Source organism: Antennarius striatus, chromosome 5, assembly GCF_040054535.1.
Source record: "Antennarius striatus isolate MH-2024 chromosome 5, ASM4005453v1, whole genome shotgun sequence".
NCBI classification, from domain to species: Eukaryota; Metazoa; Chordata; class Actinopteri; order Lophiiformes; family Antennariidae; genus Antennarius; species Antennarius striatus.
The window spans coordinates 22,009,320-22,031,454 of NC_090780.1; the positions used below are offsets into that span (position 1 = coordinate 22,009,320).

At 41.6% G+C, this 22,135-nt stretch overlaps 1 protein-coding gene across 13 annotated transcripts in view; it reads right to left on the reverse strand.

The window, feature by feature from the left end:
• Positions 1-22,135, reverse strand: part of foxp1b (forkhead box P1b) — a 139,158-nt gene that overhangs the window by 34,587 nt on the left and 82,436 nt on the right. For 11 of the 13 annotated variants that reach the window (XM_068314516.1, XM_068314512.1, XM_068314515.1 and 8 more), the window contains one exon: positions 17,492-17,620. In XM_068314516.1, coding sequence (XP_068170617.1) covers positions 17,492-17,620 — 129 coding nt within the window. Of the gene's footprint in view, positions 1-5,438; positions 5,545-6,329; positions 6,573-17,491; positions 17,621-22,135 lie in introns of those variants that run through there. The other 2 variants (XM_068314522.1, XM_068314523.1) reach the window with 2 other exon arrangements.

A 22,135-nucleotide genomic window follows, 5' to 3' on the forward strand; every position in this document is an offset into this window, starting at 1 on the left:
TACCATTAAAAGACCCTTTTCGTGACATTTGGATGACAAATGGCAACTAAGATGAACTTGATAGTACAGCGTCTTTGCAGTTGTTAACATGTTTGGGCTATCATTCTTTTTGCACGTGTACATATTTATTAGTATGAAAGTGCATAAGCATGCGTCTCAGGCTGAGCTGCTGATCGAGCAGACGTAAAGGGCGACAGTCCCTCTTCACCAAGGTTACCCAAATTGTGCGTCCGTCTTACGGCTAATGACACCCACTGAATTTTTCATGCATTTCTTGAATGTTACTTGGCTGTTTAAAACTCTTCTTTGACACACATCCAGACTGTAGCATCAAATACAAACAAAGCGCCGCCATAATGAACGGCATGTAGAGGAAAGGGCAGCGATGTCAAACAGAACAGACCGGCGGATCGCGTTGAGTTCTTCCCGCGCCAAAAAGAGAACGACGGAGGTTCAGCCCCTGCCATCACCACCACCAGCACCTCCCCACCCGGGACTAACACACACATTTATCCGCACCGGGTTTAGGAGAGCGAGGAAGAGAATGCAATATTAATCCCCCCCCTGTATTATGTCTTAATACGCAGGTCATCTTGAATTTTGCACATGACTTGTCCTGTCATTTGCATAGCCCTGGCCTCCTATTTCCTAATTTCACAGTCATTATCCAGTGAAGTCCTTTTTTCTGGGCATTGTTAATTTTGCTGAGCTATTTGAAGGTCAACCAAGCACTCATAGCTTGCTGACATGCAAGCGCCGTACGCGATTCGATATATAGCACTCATCCAATCATAAGATTTAACACCCCCCTGGCACACTGTGAGGATAAAAAAAAAAAGGGCTTCCTTTTTCTTAAGCTTTTGTCTGCCCTTATAATCTACTCCATACTCGTCACACTCTATTTTTTATGACCATGTTAAAGTTGTAAATTTAGTCTTATTTTCAAATATATAATCATTTCATTGTGCCGTGTTATACAGAGTGTGATGTAAAAAAAATGGATAGGAGTTAATACAGACTTTGCACACTTCAGCAGCTCTCAATAGCTGCCAATTTCATTATAAATTACGCTGAGATTTCCTTCAATTTAATTGTCTTAATTCTTTACACCTTGGGTGTATAGCTCATCATGGCTTCACACTTTGTCTTGTCAGGAGCATCTGGCTCACAGTAAGTACAGCTAGAGCAGCTTCCTCTGTGCATAGCACCAGCAAGAGGCTATTACACACCCTCATTTTATTACCCATTACTACTGAGGTCATTAGCAGCAAGAGGGATTGTATGCTTCTTAACCTATTGATCAATGTAACTACTAGCATTTAATCCTGTGCTGAAGGAGTGAAAATCTGCCTAAGACTGGATCCTATTGAGAGGAAGGGCGGGAGGGAGCACTTTAAGTGAAAAATATTGCCCAGGCCGCTGTATCATGCCCATTTAACGCAAACACAGGACGCCAGTCGCCATTTAGAGCACTCCCATATGGTGCACTCCCTTATCGCCTGGATAACATCATGTCTCCAGATGATCCACAAAAATATATCACCATCTAAAGACAGTCTAAAAGGGGGTTTGTACAGAGCTAATAACTGGAAGGATCCAGTGCGCCCAGCTCTAATCTACTCCACCAGTATGAAGGTGTGAAAAGGAGGACATTCTGAGGATTCCAGAAATAGCTGACGTTTATGAATTTCACAAAGGTGTGGCGCTCTCCAGGTGCCTCCCGTCTATAAACATTCAAACCTGGAACATTCTCACACAGCTGCTGAGTGACTGGAGGCAATATACTGTACTGTACTGTACACACACACACATACACACACGTACACACACACACACACACACACACACACACACACACACACACACACACACACGCACATCCATATGCACATGTGCAGCACAAAGCAGACTGTATGAAACACTGTAAAAAAAATACGTATGACCAGAGCATCTATAACAAATAACATGACAATAATAACAACAATAATAACAGTTATTACTATTATTATTGTTATTAATTATATTATTGTTATTTTTATTATTATTGTTGTTATTTTTATTATTATTATTATCACTATTATTATTATTATTATTATTTTCATTCAAAAGAATATAAAAATAAAAATGTGGAGCCTGTCAAAGAGAGGCATCATATCATGTTTCAACACCACCTCTGACCTGCATCACACAATCACAGGTACACACCCCACAACAGAAAAATACAAACAAACACACACACACACACACACACACACACACACACACACACACACACACACACACACACACACACACACACACACACACACGCGCCTGCAGTAAGATTTTCTTTGTGCAACATCACAAATATAAGAACTAATGAAGGAACACAAACTGCACATCAGAAAAGCAGTCAGTCATTCAGGGCTAATGAAGACGCTCCCCGAGCGCCTCCTCCGATCAGAAGTCAGAGGTCAGAGCCTGGTGCAAAGGTGGTAAGGCTGCTCCTTTCTCCGGCTCTGAGGCAATTAAGAGGAAGAGAAATGAGGGACGAGGAGGTGAACAGCGGTGAGACCGGTACAGATATTTTACTGTAGCTGAAAAAAAAAATTTAAAAAAGGAAAAAAAGAATGAAAGAGGAGAATTATCAAATTTTCATTTGTGCTCCCTGGGGTCATCTTGTTTTGTAGGGGCATCAAATGGAATGGAGAAGTAAAAACATAACAAGCCCTGGAGAAATTACAGAGTGCAGTCCGTTTGATGCTGGTATTTTACTCAGGCCTACAGAGGTGCAAGGAAACGACTTCCCATCCCGAATATGAGCTGTCTCCGAAATTAGAATTTCACGGGAGCTATTGTACTTAAGTGATGTGTGAACATAATTAGTTGTCGACAAGACTGGAAGGACTAATTCCATCTGGCTGATTGAAATCTCTGAGGTGTGGAGCTTTTTATCTCTCTAAAAATATATTCACAATGAAAACCATATATAATAATATTAATAATACTAACAATAATAAAAATAATATTAAAAGATAAAATAACATATATTGGTTCTAGTTACTTCAAAAAACATGCTAAGCAGGACAGAAATATGTATCGCTACATGTGTTAAAGTATCAGGAACTCTTTTATTCCTTCCTCGTCATTAATCAAGCGGATTCTAAAATGTTTACAGCCGAGATAAACAGGATAATCACGGCCACATTTGCCTGCGATCACCAAACACTACGTACTCTGGGTCACGTGTGGGCCGTGAACACTGGGGCTGACATTATTTGAAGCAACTGTAAAAACAAAAGTTAAGATTGCATTTTAATTAAGTTCTTTGACTGCAAACAAACAGGTTTTGTTTGGCGCTGGGCCCAGTGTTGAGTTTAAACAAGCAAACTGCATAGAGAACTGAACACCCCCACCCCCTCATCCACCCCCCAAAAAAGAAGACAGCTGAGCTGGATGCGGCTTCCCACACCCGGAGGCAGCACTGCTGCAGGTGACCATAGCTGAGGGGGAACACACAATGCATCTGCCCCTCACTCCCACCACACATACACACACACACACACACACACACACACACACACACACACACACACACACACGTGTGCGCGCACACACAACATCTGTTTTGCATCATCCTCATTCTTCAATAAACGGTCATAATTTTTATGTATTTCTGAATATTTTTCCAGGACAAATAACATGTGTGTAAATGTAAAAATATGTAAACTGTAAAATACTTTAATAATGGAAATATGAATACAAAAAATAACAACAATTACTAAATAATCTTGTTTCTTAACCTACCTTATAGAAGTTTAAATTTAAAAAAAATTGGGGATACACAAAAAAGTAATCTATTTCATGAGTTTGACTTTTTGAAGCCGCGACAGTGAAAAGACACTCCAGTCATGGATCCCAGCTCAAGGTTACAACTGCCATCCTATCACGCACAGACACACACACACACACACACACAAACGAACGCACGTGCATACACGCATTTACAAATTTCACCCTTGAATGTGAACTGCATGCAGGTGTCTTATAGTCGACCAGCTCCACCGGTTATGCAATGACACACATCTACAGATGCCTTATTTTAATCTACTGAGCTTTAATTACGACCACAGCCTCTAACATCCCTTGAAAAGGAAACTTCAATCAAAAGACAACGCAGACACATCCTTGCGCTGATTGTTTCCATTCTCTGCACACAGGTAGAGTTAATCCTTGTTTCCATGACGGCAGACAAGAAGACCTCAAAATTTGTTTGTTCTTGACAGTTTTTTGTGATGTTGGGTTATGTGACTCACATAAGGATCCTTGCCGGATAATGGAATATCAAAAGAAAGAGACGTTCAGTGTCAGCACAGTAGTTAACAAGAAATCGTAAAATATCAAACTTGCTTATGCCGACACGCTGCCATAACAGTCAACATGCTAATACCATCCCATCCCTCACGTGTAAAAGGAATACACAGATGATCACAGAGATGAGCGGCCATAAAACATTCTTCACCGTGTAATCTCATCATTATAGACCCATCTCAACGCGCTGAAACACATGGCATCTCAAGTGTGGAGCTAATCTGCCAATCTGCAACAGTCTCGTACTACAAGCAGTAATGACCCTTTTTAAAAAAAAAAAAAAAAAGCTTTTTTTTTCCAAGTAAAACATGTTTTAGTCAGGAAAGCCAGGGAATAAGAGAGGAGAGCAGCTGGCGGCTCACTCTATCACTGATCAGCTATTCCCTCAGTCTTGCCTGTTCCAGTACAAAGCAGAGACGGTCCCTGTAAAGGATATCCCAGCGAGCCGCGAGCCTCTGGCGGCTACCACATGCAGCCCCCCACCCTCTCTTTCTCTCTCTTTGGGTACACGGCTAATATCTGGTTGCCTGTGTCATGGTTTAGAAATGACAGGTGCTGGCAGCCCCTCGCCTTGACAGGCCACTGCACAAATAACGCCCCTGCCTGAAAGGGTAATGCACTACTAATGAACAATAAATCAACTTTGATTACAAACTGTCAGCCCAATCAGCTCGCACTCCAGCTCTCCCAAACTGTGTCTCGCCACAGCTGCACGGCATTACGGCGCACGCTGCCCTGTTTAGGCTTCACTCTCCACCTCCTCGACCATCTGATATTCTCCTCCTCTATTCCCCCCCACATCCATCTCTCCTTTCGATCAGGGATCCACTCTCTCTGAACTGACGCAAAAGGTACTGAAACATTGCAAAGGGTAAAAAAAAAAAAAGGTGGTAAAGAGAAAAAAAAGAATCATGGTAGTAAAAATGTTAAGTAGCTTTCTAGCATATAAAACTACAAGATTTCAATTAGAATTTAAGTTATACAACAAAAGGAAATAACCAAAATGTTTCCTCCTAATCATAAATTCCTTAGTTACAAGAAGAAACAAACACACACAAACATGACTAACACACCGTTCACACACTAACTTTTAGGGAAGATACGAGCGATGACATCTGGAGTGACAGCGTGTCTCTAGTGTGGTTTTGTGGTGACGGCGTCAAATATAGAGCAGCACCAGCCTGTCTTAATCCACTGTGACACCAAGAGAAGAGTGAGGATTAGTCCAGGCCAGAGCGAGGAAGGTCTGACCAGCGCTCATTAACTCACAAGAACAAATCAGCAAACTAATACACAAGCAGCAAATCTCAATGTAGAACCATAAAAAAAATGAAACATTTCAGATCTGAATTTTCTAAAATGTCAACATGATAATTTTCGGATGAGAACAACATGAGAGAGTTGGGAACCACTCTCCCATTTGTCCCAGAAGTTTTCAGAATTCATGAGCAGCACACATTTCATGACTGGATCGGGCTAAACTGGTTAGCTCACTATCGGCAGAGTACACTAAACAAAACAAAACAAAACAAACAAAAAAAAACCCTACGTAGCATAGTCAGAAACTCCTTACAGAGTATTGGGTTCCTTGTCCAGTAACTGATAAAAAAGAAAAAACTGTTGGAATAAATATGAAATGTTAAACAACCATCAGCATCCCAGACCGCAGAGAAACAAACGCTACTTTCCCATAAAGTCATGTTTTGTTTTTTTAAGTAAAACTAGCTGTTAGTGTAGACATGACACCTGCTTTAAGTCTCTCCTATCAGTACGATGTCTTAAACTGTACAGCTGCTGGATGACGGCTACACTCACACAAACCTGAATGACACAATTAGTCAATTACAATGAAAGAAGCATCAACAATAGACAGACAATAAACCTCCTTTTTCCTCTTTTTCCCTCATCAAATTAAATTGTCAAGTTTTTCACACAAGAAAGCTGGAAAAAAATCACAGAAATCAATCATATTGACAAACCTGACAAACTCCATTTAGCTGGCAGGGTAAACAGAGTGCTGGGCCACGCGGTGTGGAGTGAAGCAGAGCGGAGAGCCGAGTGGAGAGGGAAGGAGAGAGAGAGACACAGAGGGAGAGAGAGTGAGAGAGAGGGAGGGAGGGAGAGAGAGAGTGTTTGTGTGAGCGAGAGAGAGGTAGACGCACACAGGCTGACAGGCAGGGAGGCTGAGAACAAGCGCCGCTGTGCTGCCGACTCTCCAACCTTCCTCGGGATACAGACAGATTGCACGCGCGAGGTTGTCTCCCCGGCTGACAAGATACAAAACTATCCAATCAACCACGCCCTTCTCCACCAATCACAACCGCTCCTCCAAATATAATCAATTCAAATGGGGCCATACAATAGGGAGCCTCGGGCTGGGCTGCAGGTGAAACTGTGCCTTTGTGTGAGGCCCGTTAAAAAAAAAAAAAAAGACACAGTTGACGGCTGTTAACCCTTTGACCCCTGCTGGGACTCCGGCCGTGCCACTGAAACAATGGAACCCTAAAGAAAAGAGGCCCTTTAATTAAACAACAGATAAGTAAACACGGTCATCCAGTGGAAAAGAAAGAAAGCTGGACCCACTATCTGCCTCTTTATTGTTCCGCTAAATGGAATTGTTTACAGGGCCGGAACAAAGACACAACTCATTTCACATGCTGAAAACAACAAATGCACAAACGGGCTTTGTAGTTACTTTGACTTTTTCTTCCCTTCCAAGTTTCCCATTTGTGAAAATAACAAATATGTTTATTTCTGAGTAACAAAAAAACAAAAATGTACGAATAACAACAGCATGTTCTACTGCTGTTAACACACTCTTGCATCAGAGCCCATCGCAGTAACACAAGTTTGTTTGTACTCGATCATAAAATCCACCACAGCAGCATTAACTTTTTTCACTTTTTAAATACTTATCCTACAATTTGGCCTCAGATGGTCTAAAACCACTTACATTAATAGCTAACATTATACCGGCTATCCATCCAGCTTCGTCACAATGAGAGCAATTAACTGTCATAATATCATCACACTCTTTAACACCCATGTGCACCCCGTGAGGGAGAAGACAGGAGAAGACAACAGGACTCTGCCACCTACTGGATATGCTACTAAACACACCAGGACAGGAGGGGGGGAATGACAAGTGACACCCATCAGGTTTTAACTGAATACAAAAGATGTGGATTTTCTTTCATGGATAAATGCAAACAGGGTTATATATGTATATACAGATTTAAAAAAAAAAGTTAATCAGACCCGGTTTGAGTAATAGCAATCAAATTATTCCAACGAACTTGTGCAACTGCCTAACTGATGATCAGAATGGAAGCATGAGATGAGATTAACATGTCAGTTCATTAATTATCATGACATTAAACAGAGAGCCGAATAACACAGCTCATATCAACAGCTATAAACCCTTGGCCAGAGAAAAAGGAATGTTCATGGGACGCATTCCAGTCCGCAAACACGCTGGTAAAATAAACACAGCGCCTGCATAACAAGCCACTGCTCTCATCTGGTAATAACTAAGGATGAGCTCCGCTAAGATGGCCTGACCTATATAAATTATTGACTGAGACACCTCAAGTGTCAAAAGTGACAATTCCAATACATATCATGGTGAATAATTAAGTGAGAGAAAGGAATGCTTTCATTTTCTGTGTGATGCCCCGAGATGGCTCGCACACAAAAAAAAAAAAAAAAGAGAAAAGACGGTGGCATGCAGGCATGTGGTCTCAACTGTATGCACGCATACAGACACAGAGACAGACAGACAGACAGAGAGACAGACACACACACACACACACACACACACACACGCACACACACACACACACACACACACACACACACACACACACAGCGGTTTAGGCTACGGCCACGCTCCTCTCCCCCCTTTACTCTCCCTGGGGTGGTATGTCGGCATATTCTCAATAAAACACCTTCTTAGCAGTAATAGGCCACTGTTCTCATTTCAACGCTCCCAAAGGCCTCATGATAAATTTAGCAGATGCACAGTTCAAGCTTCTCCTCTCTCACACTGTCTTTCTAATCCATTGCCTGTTTTGCTTGCACCATGTAAAATAATTACACATGTGTACTGATATGATACACACAGTGTGTATGAATACAGATTTATATCTATGTTCTTATTTATTTTTTCCCTGGTGCGCGGGGGGGAAACATCAGTATCCTTGAGCCTTGAACCAGCTTCCCCCTGCGAGGGCGCAGAGTGACTGCGTTCATGACTGAGTGGATGACATTATAAAATACTCCTATTTCCTGCATGAGTTGGAGTGAAAGTATGAGTTAACGTCTGGCCTGGCCCGGGCTCTGCTCTGCTTGGCTCTGGCTACAGATAACGACTCAGCTCCAATTACAAAGCCTTCCTAAAACACCAGCAGTCAGTGAATGAGCTGCACCAGGCTGCCAACCCATGTCTTACTTGTACTACATAAAAGAAGGGGAAGGGTGGAGGAGGAATATAAAATTCTATAGTCATTCCTTTTTCTGGAAGCCTCTAGTGACCTGGACCTTTGTCATGAGAAAACAAACACAGTCTGTTTCTCTGTGTGGGGGAGGCAGTAAATCATTGTTTACTGACGGTCAGAGTTATCAAGGCAGGTGTGGGACCTATTTAAATACCAGGTGCTCTATATAATATTGCCAGGGCAACAAAAATATATTTTATATCCTAGAGGGCAGCACAGCGTACGATTGTTCTATAATTTCTTGCCATAATTTCAGCACCCCCGCCCCCTGCACACACACCTCCTTTCAAAGTCAAAAGAGACGTAAAGCGTTTCATCACTTCACACAACTTATCAGCCGTTTCTTTTTTCCAAAGCTACAGAAAAACTTCACACAGTTCAGAAAGATCCCACGTTTGATTTTTTTTCCCCCCGCACTGACATCGCACAGGAGAGGGTTATGTATTTTTTTTTTAAGATGTAGAAGAGCTCCTCTATATTTCCATTCTGAAGTCAAGGAATACAAAAACCAAACAGTGGGCGGGTCACACACTTTCAGAAGTGGTTGCCAGGTCGACAACCGGACATTAAATGTCATATTTTAAGTAATCAATCCTACAAGCACAGTATTTGTGTCTAATCTTATGACACTTTTACTACATGGAATTTCAGTGTTGAGCTGTTGGTGTTGCTACAGGCTCTAGAGCTCATCAATAATCATGGTTCCATAACAGTCACATTTGACTAATTATCTTGACGTGCATTTAATAAGGTATATATAAGTCAAGCATGACAATTTTCCACGCGAGATGCCTGAGCACTTTGTCACGAATTCAAAGAAGTCCTTTTTTTTTTTTTGTCGTTTCTGTTGGTCTTTTTTTTTTTTGTCAGGTGAAATTATTTGCATTTTGTTAATGATGTTAACTGCTTGGTTGAACTTTGAACTCGTAGTCAAACAAGTCATTTGCTTTGCAATTGTCTTTAAAAGTGATCCCTGCCAGCACGTGAGGTGACACACCAATACTCATTCTACATGTAACACAAATATTTAAAAGTCTCAAAAGCAACAACTGTAAATGTATTAGTTTACTTAGTTTAATTTTGTTTACTCTTTTTTTTTTCATTTCATAAGAGGACAGTGGCCAATCGTTGGCAACTAAGGGAGAAAAACTGCTTCACAAATTTCAACTGCTTAGTTCTGAAAAATGATCTGGTGTAAATTCTTAAATAATTTAAAACTAGTAATTTAATATTGTTGCTGCATTTTAAAAGAGATTTAAAAATGTATATTTTGCAGTAAGAACAAGCAAGTGAAGCAGTTGTTACCATCTGCAACACAAAAATGCTCTCCTAGATACTTAGAACAAGTCATATTTATCCTTGAATAAGGTTATCACCCCAAGCAGAATGCAGTTACAGTAAGTCACGCGTGAGTCACCATTTTCCTCGTGGCCCATTATATATGGGTTTGGTTATTTCTTTTAATTTCAGTATTCAGAAACACATTGTTTAGTCAGCACATGTGAACTCTGTATTTGCAAAATATTTCCTGAGGTGATATGCCACCCAGTGTATAACGGAGCTTGTGTTTCTGCGTGTACGGTCTCGTGGTTTTTCACTTTGTCAAAACAAGAACACTTTTGGGTTTTAGCAACGTCGATTTCAGGAGGTGGGGGAATTTTCACTTGGTCTCGTTTGGGGATTGAGTCACCTTTGATTTAAGATCAGAAACTGCATTAATGTGGGGTAATCGTATTTTGAAGAGCGATGAGGTTCAATAGGAGGTGTGGAGATAAACAAGACTAGCTTGAGGTCGAGTATAATAAAAACTGGTCCATTCAATATACTCATGCCAATGATGACAATGCATAAATATTAATCAAGTGCTCTGAATAATCAGATCACAAACCATGGATATGACTCATATAAGTTTAAATAAAAGGTTTTAAAACCCTCAGTCTTGGGATGTTTGGATGAAAACTTATGCTATTCTAATTAAATGTACATTGACTTCTATTTGCAGACGTCTCTTCTTCATAAGACTCTCTGAAGAGCTTTTTCAGTGGTTGATATTAGTGGTGCTTTTTTTGTGAAGATTTCCTCTTGACTGTTGGTGCACAAAGATCTTCTTTCTCTCCAACAGCAAAGCATGTTTCCGATGCCTAAAACTAAAAGCCTTCACATATTAAGTTAAAATCGAAAACAATCTATTTAAAACCCTGAACTGCAAAAAAGAGGTAAATAAAAATAACCAAATTTTTAGTACACTGTTACAAGCAGCAGTTCTCACAAAAATACAGTACTAAGAATTGAAATAAGGCCTCCCATGGCTCTTTTTTATGAGAAAGTTAAATAGCAGTTAAATGTAAAACCAAGCAAACAAGCCTATTCCTGCTTTTGTGTGTGGGTGTGTATGTGTGTGTGTGTGTGTGTGTGAGCATGTGTGTGTGTGCGTGTGTACATGTGTATGTGTGCATAATTTTTGCATGCTTCAACCACCTCCAGGGTTAGTGGTATCAATATTTTAGGGTTTTCTATCGGTCTTTGTTTTGTAATACAAAAGGGTTTTTTTTTGTCTTTACCTACACCTGGTGGTAACTATGACAAAGGCCATAATAATAATGATAATAATAACAATAGAGGTTGTTTGCAACCTTTATTAAGAAAAGAGTAACATATTATAACCATGATGCAGATAGGGAAAGCATGCTAGTCCAGTGTGTGATGCTTTGAAAGAAGTATTGGCAAATAAGGTGCAGTAGCAACTCTGCTAGCTTGAGCTCTCCAATCAACAAGTCCAAGCAGAGAGTCAGCAGACGGAGGTCTGTCCACTGACAAACACGAAACAGACACCTATAGTTAGTTTGGAACCAAACTTTCTGGACATCGATGACGAGGCTAACAATGTAATGGACTGACGCAATGTTCAACACAAACATAAAACACCATTCAATACAATGTCCTCATGCGGCCGAAGGCCCCTCCTGTCTCTCTGTCTCTCTTCTGCTGTCTGAGCAAGACAATGTTTCCATTTCCTGCTCTTAATCAAAAGTGAAAAATGGAATCAGAGAATCGCCAAACTGTCAAAGGTGTGCGACAACACCCAAAGAAAAACAGCACTGTGAGTTTATGCTGACTTGACTGCACCTTGTGTAGCTGTTAGTGGAGGTTTTTTTTTAATGCTATGGTTGACTGTGCATCCATCCATCCTTCTGTGCCTCTGCAAAGGGCGCGTGAATCACTCCGAACAACGCACACTTGACATCAAGATATATTGCCAGAGGACGGCACAAAGATACAATAAAATTTGGCGGGAGAAGAGTATGAGTGTGTGTGGTTGGGTGGAGGGTTGTGAGGGTTCACAGCTTGAAGGGAAACATCAGGCTAAAATGAAAAGAGGGTCCTGAAAATGGTGAGTGGCTCCCAGCGCTGGGACTGGAGTCAATTCAACAGTCATCATCTTGGCTGGGAGAGAGATCCTCACACAGCAGCCCTCCAAGTCTCCACTCTGCTCGCGTGGATTTGGGATAGATAGATGACTTCATTCTGACAGGATTATCCCAAACCTGGTTCTACTCTTTACAGTACACATGATAGGTTTTTACAATATGACAAGGAAAACAAACAGCAGAAGAGACGGCCTGATCCCGGGGTTCTGGGCAAGCATCGGCTTCGGTGTTGTGTTGATCAGCCTCGACACCTTGAATCACCTCAAAGCATTGCTCGTGTCAGAATGAGACTTCATTACAGAATCACAGTGAGACTTTTATAAACACAAAGAGATCGACTCTTCTTGAAGATCAGGCACAGAGCCGATGATTTTATCATCTGAGACACTTTTCAGATTGACGAAGGGGGGTATTATGGATGATGCTTACCTAAAATATTATCTAGACAAACCGTTCTTTGTGACTGTATTTGAAGTAGTGTCAAGTGGGAATTAGCGTAGCTTGAAGGCTAGACACAGAAAAACACTAACGAGTCCATTATTCCAAGATTCCAAGATTCAACCAATCAGAACCTTTAAAGCTCAATAAAAAACATGTTTGACCTCCTTAGATTTATCAGAATAAAAACTTTTATTCCAGTTGCTTCTTTTTTTCTCGAGTTCTGGATGCAAAGTGAATCAATTTGAAACTGGACTTTCATTTGGTTCAAAAGCCACATTTTGTTTTCTTCCCATCAACATTACTTTCATGGTCTAAAATTCTTCATGTGCATTCTTATTGAAACTCCCTGCATATAAATTAACTCATGTTGTCTTCAGAAGGTCTCCCTCGAGGTAGGAGTGAATTTTTTTTTTATCCAAACACACCTAACCCAGCACATTAATCCAGCCTTTTGCTCGCCGTCACCTCGCCGGTGGGCTACCACCGCTGTGCCACTTTGGGCCACTGGCCAGCTGAGCTCCAAATTCTGCCTCAGATCACCCTACAGCACTGGCTGAGCTCCAGCTGACAGGCTCTGGCCTAGTGCTCTAATGACTTACAGATCGGAGCGTTGTGGTCTACATGTGTCAGGACAATGCCATGGGCCTACAGCAAAAACAGTAGGAGAGGGAGCGAAAAAGAGCCGACGGCTTCTCCCCGTCCTGTCAGACGGAGGCTCGGCCCCTGGATTGTGTCACATCACGCTCCCCCCTCAACAGACCGCAAATGAAGGATGTGAAGAGCAAACACGGGGAGGGGGGAGCGCTGGAGGGATGCGCTACAACTTAAAAGCTTTCATCCTGTAAACTGAAAAGACATTATCTTTTGACCTGGAGATGCCCTCTGTGAAGTCGTACACTATGGTGTGGAGAGAGAGAAAAAATAAAGAAAGAAGAAAGACGAAAGTAAGGGGAAAAAGGAGCAGAATGAAATGCGGTTTTCAACTGGTAATAGAACAGATAAGAAAATCTTCTACTGGCTTGGTTTTGAAATACCATCAGTAGTTTCTAAAGAATAACAAGTGATGCACCTTTGACATTCTGAAACTGTTCAGTACAACATTTATCAGAATACTGAATAGTGTCTCTCATTTAAAAACAAAAAAAGACCATCTAATAATTACAATAAACCAAAAAAACCCCAATAGAATCCAAGAAATCTTCTTTTAGCTTCAAGTTCTTGGCAAAGAAGCCATTTGAGATGAAGCATGAAAGATCTCAAATGACATTATCATTTTTCTTTAACCCTCAGTACAAGCTCTGAATCACAAGTTAAAACTGCCTCACGCTGGAGCTGTGTTAAATATGTTTTACTTTCCCACATTAACTGGCCATTCATCTAATCTCACTCCAATCAGAGATACAGTCCACATCATTCAAACAGCATCCAAACAGGGGAACTTCAACTGGCTGCTGGCCATTCATCGCACTGTGCCAGTGACATGAATAATGGAGGCCAATCTTAGGTAAAATCCTGGATGAGAAACAAGCGTAATCTGGGCATTACACTGATAGCAAAGACACCATGTTGACACAACATCTTCCGCCCAGCTGAATGCCACATAATCCCCTGTAGGAGGCGGATACCTACCAAGGATCTCTTGCGATGAGGTGTAGTTAACCAGTCAGTCCCGTGAAAAACACCACAAACGAGCTTCAATTTCCCCTCTTCCCACCTCAGTGCTGGTGCACTATCAGCAAGGGTCCGACAGTGTTGTTCCTAATTACCTATTTCTCCACTCCTGATCCTGTGGCTGGCATAATTAGTTACCTGGGGCTGCAATCCAATTTGAAGTGATGACAAGAAAGTGATCCATGAAAAAGTAATAAGTTAAATCCAATTTCAGCCAGCCTCTAATTAAATGCACATGGAACTAATGAGTCAAACCCTACCATTTCACTGATAATGGTAATTAGCGGGGTGGGAGTTACTGGCGCTCATCGTCGTGCCGCTATAGGTGCGAGAAGCGCAGAAAGGTAAAAGCAGCATGGATTCTTTTAATCACATGTGTCATTCTGTCGATGTAATTTACTGGCTTTTTGACCAGTCAAGTATGTTTAGCCGTCTCCCAGCAGCTGTTTGTATATCTGCTCTGATTAAAGCACCTCTAGGCAGCTGAGTATACAACAGAAGCATTTTCATTCAGATGCAGGGGTGGGCTATGCAAGGGTGAGGGCATGGGGGGGGAGGGGGGAACCCCTGTTGGAGATATAAAACCAAAGAGCCATTTAATGCTGATCAAGGATTCTGAGACTTGTTTGACTCATTCTTTTCCCCCCTGAACAACTCAATGCAGGTCTTTTTTTTTTTTTTCAGATGTTCTGAATACAGCATGGTTCATTATTTTTGACTTGAATAAAAAATGAATTGTAAAGTGAGTCACATCTACAGTAAAAGTGTCTCTCTGCGCAAATCCTTGTGGCTAATGGGAAGACCATCGGGATGAATGGAGCCACGTCTGCAGATCAGGTGCTTTTATGGGATGTCAGTTTACTACATAGCCTCATAATTGTTGGATCATGTCTTTTGATGACCCGGTCCAGCTCCGACAGAGAATCATTATCTAGACTGTGTGATGAGGATAGTGGATGTTCTGCATGAAGGGGAGCTCTTTGAGGCGTGGGTTTGTTCTTAAAAGAGGAAGTGAGATGAGACTCAGATTTTTTTCTTTTTTATGAGATGAAAAAAGAAAAGAAAGACAACAAAAATAAATGTAATACATCCACCTGAGCAACAGCACACTGTTTACCTATGAAACCCTGGATTTAAATTGTGTGTGTGTGTGTGTGTGTGTGTGTGTGTGTGTGTGTGTGTGTGTGTGTGTGTGTGTGTGTGTGTGTGTGTGTGTGTGTGTGTGTGTGTGTGTGTGTGTGTGTGTGTGTGTGCAGAAGTGCTGTGCGGTAGCGGTGCTAATTAGCGGGGTATGTAATGCAGAGATAAACAAACACTTGTCTGGACCTGTGGCTTTTTCTTAATGGCAGTTTAAACACACCACAACGTAACATACAACATTAGAGAGGAGGCAATTTACACTGGTAGTTAGATACCACTCTCTTTACAAGAATGGGGCAGCAGAAACGAGGGGAGGGGGAGCAGGGGAAAGGGCCCAACTCTCTTTTCAATAGCTGAGTGACAGCTTGGCCAAGCTCTCTGTATACATTAATAAATTAGAATTTTAATTTTGTCTTTGTGTGCAGGAGATGGTCTCGTACTTCACTATGTACCAACAACTGGCTCTATGCTGGAATCTGCTGCTGTGGTCCCCTCTGTTGACCTCTGCAGCACAATTCCCTGCCAGGCTGGGGAAACTGTTATGTTTGATCCTTTCGACTTATTTGAATCCTGACAAATATGCACACAACTGAAAGGTCATCGCAGTCATATTTCATCCTCTGGAGCTATTTCGAAGACATCTGCACAACAAAGAGGCTTTTTCACCACCTGACATTAGACCTAGCTGCTACAATGGATCATTAAAAAAGGGTCCCTGCTGGGATAGAAAGGGTAATTATATATATATATATATATATATATATATATATATATATATATATATATATATATATATATATATATATATACTGTATGTATGTGTGTGTATATATACTGTATATGTGTGTGTGTGTGTGTGTGTGTGTGTGTGTCCTGTATATGATACACACACACATACACACAAAAATGGAACAGGGGCTTTGTATTAATTACCCTGAATTATTAGTATTATTATGAAAATATGCCCTGTAGTTCTTTGCAAGTGACACAAACACCCACTTCTTGTTCAAACAAAGCTCTGAGGAAGCTGATCTGAAATGAACGTAAATATTACATCACACAGTCAAACTAACGGAGGAGGACGGACAACTTTCTTTTCCTGTTGTTGTTTTTCTTTTCATCACAAAGCCAGTCCATTATACTATCCCAAAGTCTCTTGACGTCTTCCCACACACTGGGCTCTCTGCTCCACCTTCAAGCAGTCCACCTGAATCACCCCCCCGCCCCCCGGCCTCTGGGCTGCTCTACAGCACCTCCTGCTGCTAGTGGTGGGGACATGTTCCATCTTTTATTTCTGATGTAAACAGTGAAAGGATGGAGTTTCCTCTGCTTGACCCAACTCACTTCTCTGCTGGACGAACGAAGCCCTCTTTCACCTTTCACCACCTCCCTTCCTCATTTCCACACTTTCTCCTGCATTTACCCGAGGTGTGCTCCTCCAAAACCAAGTCAACAGACCGGGTCTTTTCCAGTCAGAGGTCAGGATCAGTCGACACATGCTGATGTGTTCCTGAATTTAAATTACTCTGCTACTCCTGGACGCCTCGTGTGAGGTGGCCAATTGGCCACACGGAGGCCACTTATAACACTTTGGTCGACATATTTCACAGCAGAGTCCACTTCTGTGTACGGCTGCTTCTAATGTTCTATGTCAAGAGACACAGCGTGGGCGTGCGTGTGTGTGGGTGTGTCAATGCTCAGTGATAATATTTGAGGACACATAACCTCACTTTCACTGGCAATTTTCTTTTCCTGCTTGTGAATCAAAATTTTCCCAAGGGAAAACATATACAAAAATATATATTTTATATATTTATAAAATATATAAAAATATATCTATAATTTGTATAAAAATATTTTTTAACATTCTTTTATTTATTTATTTGATCAACCTTAACATCAAACATGCAACCTGTCTTAGCTACCTTATGCTCAAATTAACAACAGCGCGTCTGAGGATGGTACCTGTAGGCTTAGCTGCTTGTCGCTGGCTTTGGGGGATTTGTGTCCAGTGTTTTGTTGAAGCTGCAGTTGCGACTGAGGCTGCTGTTGATGCTGTTGATGAAGGAGGAACTGTCGAGCCACTTGGAGAGCCTAGGAGAGGGAGAAAAATGCAAAACCAATGAAATGATAGCTGTAGTCATGTCAGAAGCCCCTTGAGAACACTCTGATTTCTGTTATCAGAGCAGGAGTATCCCCCTTACGCAAATATCCCCTTGGCCTCACGATAGATCACAAACAAACAGGTTAAACCATCTTTTCATAGTCGAACAGTCAGGATCATAAATCTGTCGTAAAGTCTGGCACAAACAACCCAGCTACAAAAACATAGGGAACAATGATCAAACGTCAAAGCAATTTCACAGACAGAAAAGAAAAAAAACAGACGAAAGACTTGGGAGAAGATCATTTGCATGTACAGCAAACATAAATGAACATTTCACAGATAAATATCTTGAGCTTTTGCTACTCCTCAGCCAAACTCCCCACATAAAAGGCTCTACGCCGTTTCAAATATCTGTTAAAGGACATGGCCTTCTAAGTGGAAAACAAAATACAGTGCAGTCACATGTTTATTGCTCCAGCTACTCCCTTTTCCCTTACGATAAATAATCAAACATGCCATCCAGAGCAAACAAAGCTGGAGAAAGCCGGGGGGAAAAAAACACAGTGGTCTTGAAAACGGTCAGCGATACCAAGAAAAGCAAGCGTTGTGTTCCCACAGTGAGCTGGCCAGCCTCACACCTCCACCAGTAAACCATCTGGGTAAATAACTGGACTCATTCTTTCCATGTTCCTTAGACAATTGCTCCCACGATTAAATAAACAGTTGGGGGGCAAGCTTCGAGCTCATCTTGCAGAAGGACAAGCTATAAGTTGTCAAGCTGGTTATTGGATGGTTTAGAATTTGTGAAAGTAAAATGCTGGACTTTTTTCAAAAAAAAGAAGAGAAGGAAGCAAGAAGAAAGGAAAAGTTTAGACGTGTGAACGAGTGAGTGAAGCCCACAAAAGGCTGTGTGAAAGTAAGATGTGAGATCTGGTCTTAGAGCAAGTAAAGTCTGACAATACTTTAAGACGGAAAGAGGGGGAGACAGTCAGGGGCCGGAGAGAACAGCTGTATGATGGTCTGTGTGTGGGTGTTATGTGTTGATCCTCCCAAACACTGCGCTGTCGGATGACATCATGAGGCATAAATATGACCACAGGCTACAAAGAGGCCATACTCCTGGCATTTCAACAAGCTTAACTTGAAAGTGCATAAATTCTCCTTCGCTGCGTCTGTCTTTCTCTGAACTGTCACGCAAAGATAAATGACACCAGAGCAACATATCTCATTCTGCATGCCTAATTGTCGTCCGCTCTGAAATTTTTTACGAAGGGGAAACCCCCCTAACCCGGCAAGTGCACTCATTAAGAAAGTGCATGAATTGAAAGTAGAAAGTACAAGAGCAAGATTCAGTCCCATACGATAAAGGAAATATTTACATTTCAGCTACTTAGCTTGGATAAAAATAAAAGTTAGTAAAGTTTGCCAGCTTCTAAAGCGACGTCTACCATGGCAGTATCATTTGGGTGAGGCAGAGTGATCAGTCTACACTTGTTGGTGATCTGACAAGTGATGAAAAACTTCAGATGACTAAGAACCACAGCTAATTCATATGCAAGTTCAAAAGACAAAAAGAGAAGAAAAAAGAAAAAGGCTGTGACAAAATTATTCATGACGCTTGAGGCATGTTATTACGGGCACAATGAAGAATAAACAAAGTTCACTGTTTTCTTTTCCGCTGTAACTGATGACACATGCAGTGAAATTTGTGTGTCTGGCTTTACAGCCGAGGATGTAGGAACAAAGAGTTGTGTCAACAGTTAACGAATGAAGAGATGCATTTCTGGGAAATCTTACGTCACTCTCAGTTGAATATAAGGTAGAGAAAAGGAAATCAGAGGCCTGCGAAAGCCGTTCACTGATCAGTTACGACACGTAGATGAAGGAATTGTGAGGCTACAATAATGTGTGCTGCACAAACAATGGGCTGTTGACAGGTATATTAAAATTTTAATTGTGCTGCTGTTATGACTATCTTGCAATATAAACATTCTTTTCTAAAACTGTGGCTGTTTGTAAAAGATTAATCATGCAACCAGTAGTCAGTATACAGTGTGCTGGCATGTCTGTAAGTGTTTGCGTGTTCATCCTTTGGTAAAACGCAAGGTCTCAAATAAATACCATCAAAATTATGACTTTTTAATGTTGCTTGACAATGCAAAAATGACTATTTTATTTATTTTACAAATTAAAAAGCCCCTGAAAGCATAACCAATGAACCTCTCGCCACAGGCGAACAAACTGAAATCACATTTTCACCTGAAAGCACATGCACAGATATTTCGGTGTAATATCTCTACAGAGTGACTTTTGAATGTCAGAGATAAAATTTGAGTAAATGCTGTCGCTGGTGTAGAAATAACAAGAGATTTTTTTTAAAAGAGCGAGTGCAGTGTTGTGAGCTCTGTTTGGGGATGACGCTGTCATGTTTGTATTTTTAAAAGGCCACTAAAGTCGGCGTTCCCTCTGAGAGGCCTAACGCTGGGCTAAAATAACCCATTGTGGATTGTTGCTATGATGTTTACGCAGCGCTGCTCTCTTCCAGAGGCCTCTCCTCCGCCTCTTTCTCTGGAATCTATCTTGTTTTGATCTTCCATTCAGAAGGCGCTGGACCTCTTGATAGACATGGAACCACGAGAGCTGCTCCAGGTTAATGTGATGAACCTGCAGCTGATGACAGGAACATCTGAGGGACTGAGAAACGTTTTAAACGATGTCTGACTGATATAATGAAACAACATGTCTGGGCTTGATGGTAATCACAGTGGGTTATGCTATCCTAAGAAGTGTACTGTTTAAATATATGAATGGTATTAATTTTATTTAGTGAAATACACTCACTAAATACACTGAGGTTTAGGAAAAAAACAATAATTAAGGTAACACAAAGCCGGATTTGTGATAATATGCTTGTTAAGTCAAACATTACAGCAAGGCTGTTCCACACACAAAAGCCAGCCTAAAGATGCCAAGAGCAGGATGACAACTACGCACCGTACATACAGTATAGCCTCTGTTTGTGGGTTTACATGCATACAGGATACACAAGACAAACCCTCCAGGTGGTTGTGATTAGAAAACACCCTCCAGCAAAAGACAAAGGCTATTATCAGCAACAAAGCTGCTATAATTTGGCGTTCTTGTCGTTTGCAGTCTACTTTTATATTCCCCATTTCAAATGCGTTCAAAGTTCACGTCCGTTTCCCTATGTTAACACAACTTCCTCCATAAACAACAAGCAGTGTTATCTGCATCTTCTTTCATATTGTGAACAGAGGCAGGAGCGTCTCTCGTGTCCCTCGGCTATCACGCTGTGATAAGGGAACTGCTAAGTACTGGATGTCTTTATGTGCAGTCTGCACATGTGGATTATTTACAGGCTTTGGGGTTTCCTGCTGCTAAAGCCAGCTCTGGGTGTCTCACAAATCCCAGCTCAGAGCAATGCCACACAGTCATGTCTGCTCACTGCTCAATCCCTCGTTGCACTGCTTTTTTTACTGCGACAGAAAACAACATATTTTAGATACAGGTCATTTTGGGTTATTTTTTTTAATTTTGTGTAACTTAACTGAATCACAGAACCTCAAACACGATACCAATAGGCCAAATGTATAAAGGAAAGTGATCCGAGAGAAGACTCCGAGTGTGACGGACACACACCACTCAAACACGATGTATTTTCTCCATGACAAATAAGACGGGGAATGTGATAAAAGGACCAGAGGCAACAGATGACGTGAGGAAGGTCTGGTCGACAGAGAGAGAGAGAGACCTCTGTGGCTCCGCAAACGTCAGACTCCTCTCGCCACCGCTGGCAAAGACCTTGAACGTGAAGTGGTTTCAAGCAGATTGCTCTTAATTGCTAGAAGATGTGCGAGCAGGTGTAACCGGATCCCTGCGGCCGCTCAGAAAAACGGAAACGAGGTGCGCATCTATTTGGGTTTCAGTGTATTTACTCAGCAGCCAGCCTTTAATAGTAAGACATGTGTGGCTCAGAAACAGCCAGCAACAACAAGACTAATAGGTTATCTGTTAATGTAGTCCAGTTCAGAAGACACAGGGCCCTCTGGTCCGACTCCGCGGCCCTCGGTGGGGCTTCGTCACCAGCGGGCCTAAATGTCAAGGTTATCTGCTTGACTTTGACTCGTCGCACGTCTCACCTCACCTGACATTTATCACTTCGGCTGTTTCCTTTTCAACAATGGGTAGGGGCCCTCTGCTCCTCAGTAGCCAAACCAAACCAGGAAGCTGGGTTCCCTCAGCAGCTCCTCCATATAATTTGATAATAAATGCTGAGACTAATGTAGTATTCCTCCACAGTCAGACCACCCAAGAAGAGTAAGTTAGTTCGATTCATAAATTACAGTGGCTACTGTAACCAGCGGCGGTGAAATTGGAAAAACTAAGGTTACATGTGGCTTTTTTTTTCCATAATAGGGCAGCGTGAGCGGGTGCTGACGATGCTAACGTATAGTAATGGAAATAATTTGCAATACTTGTCA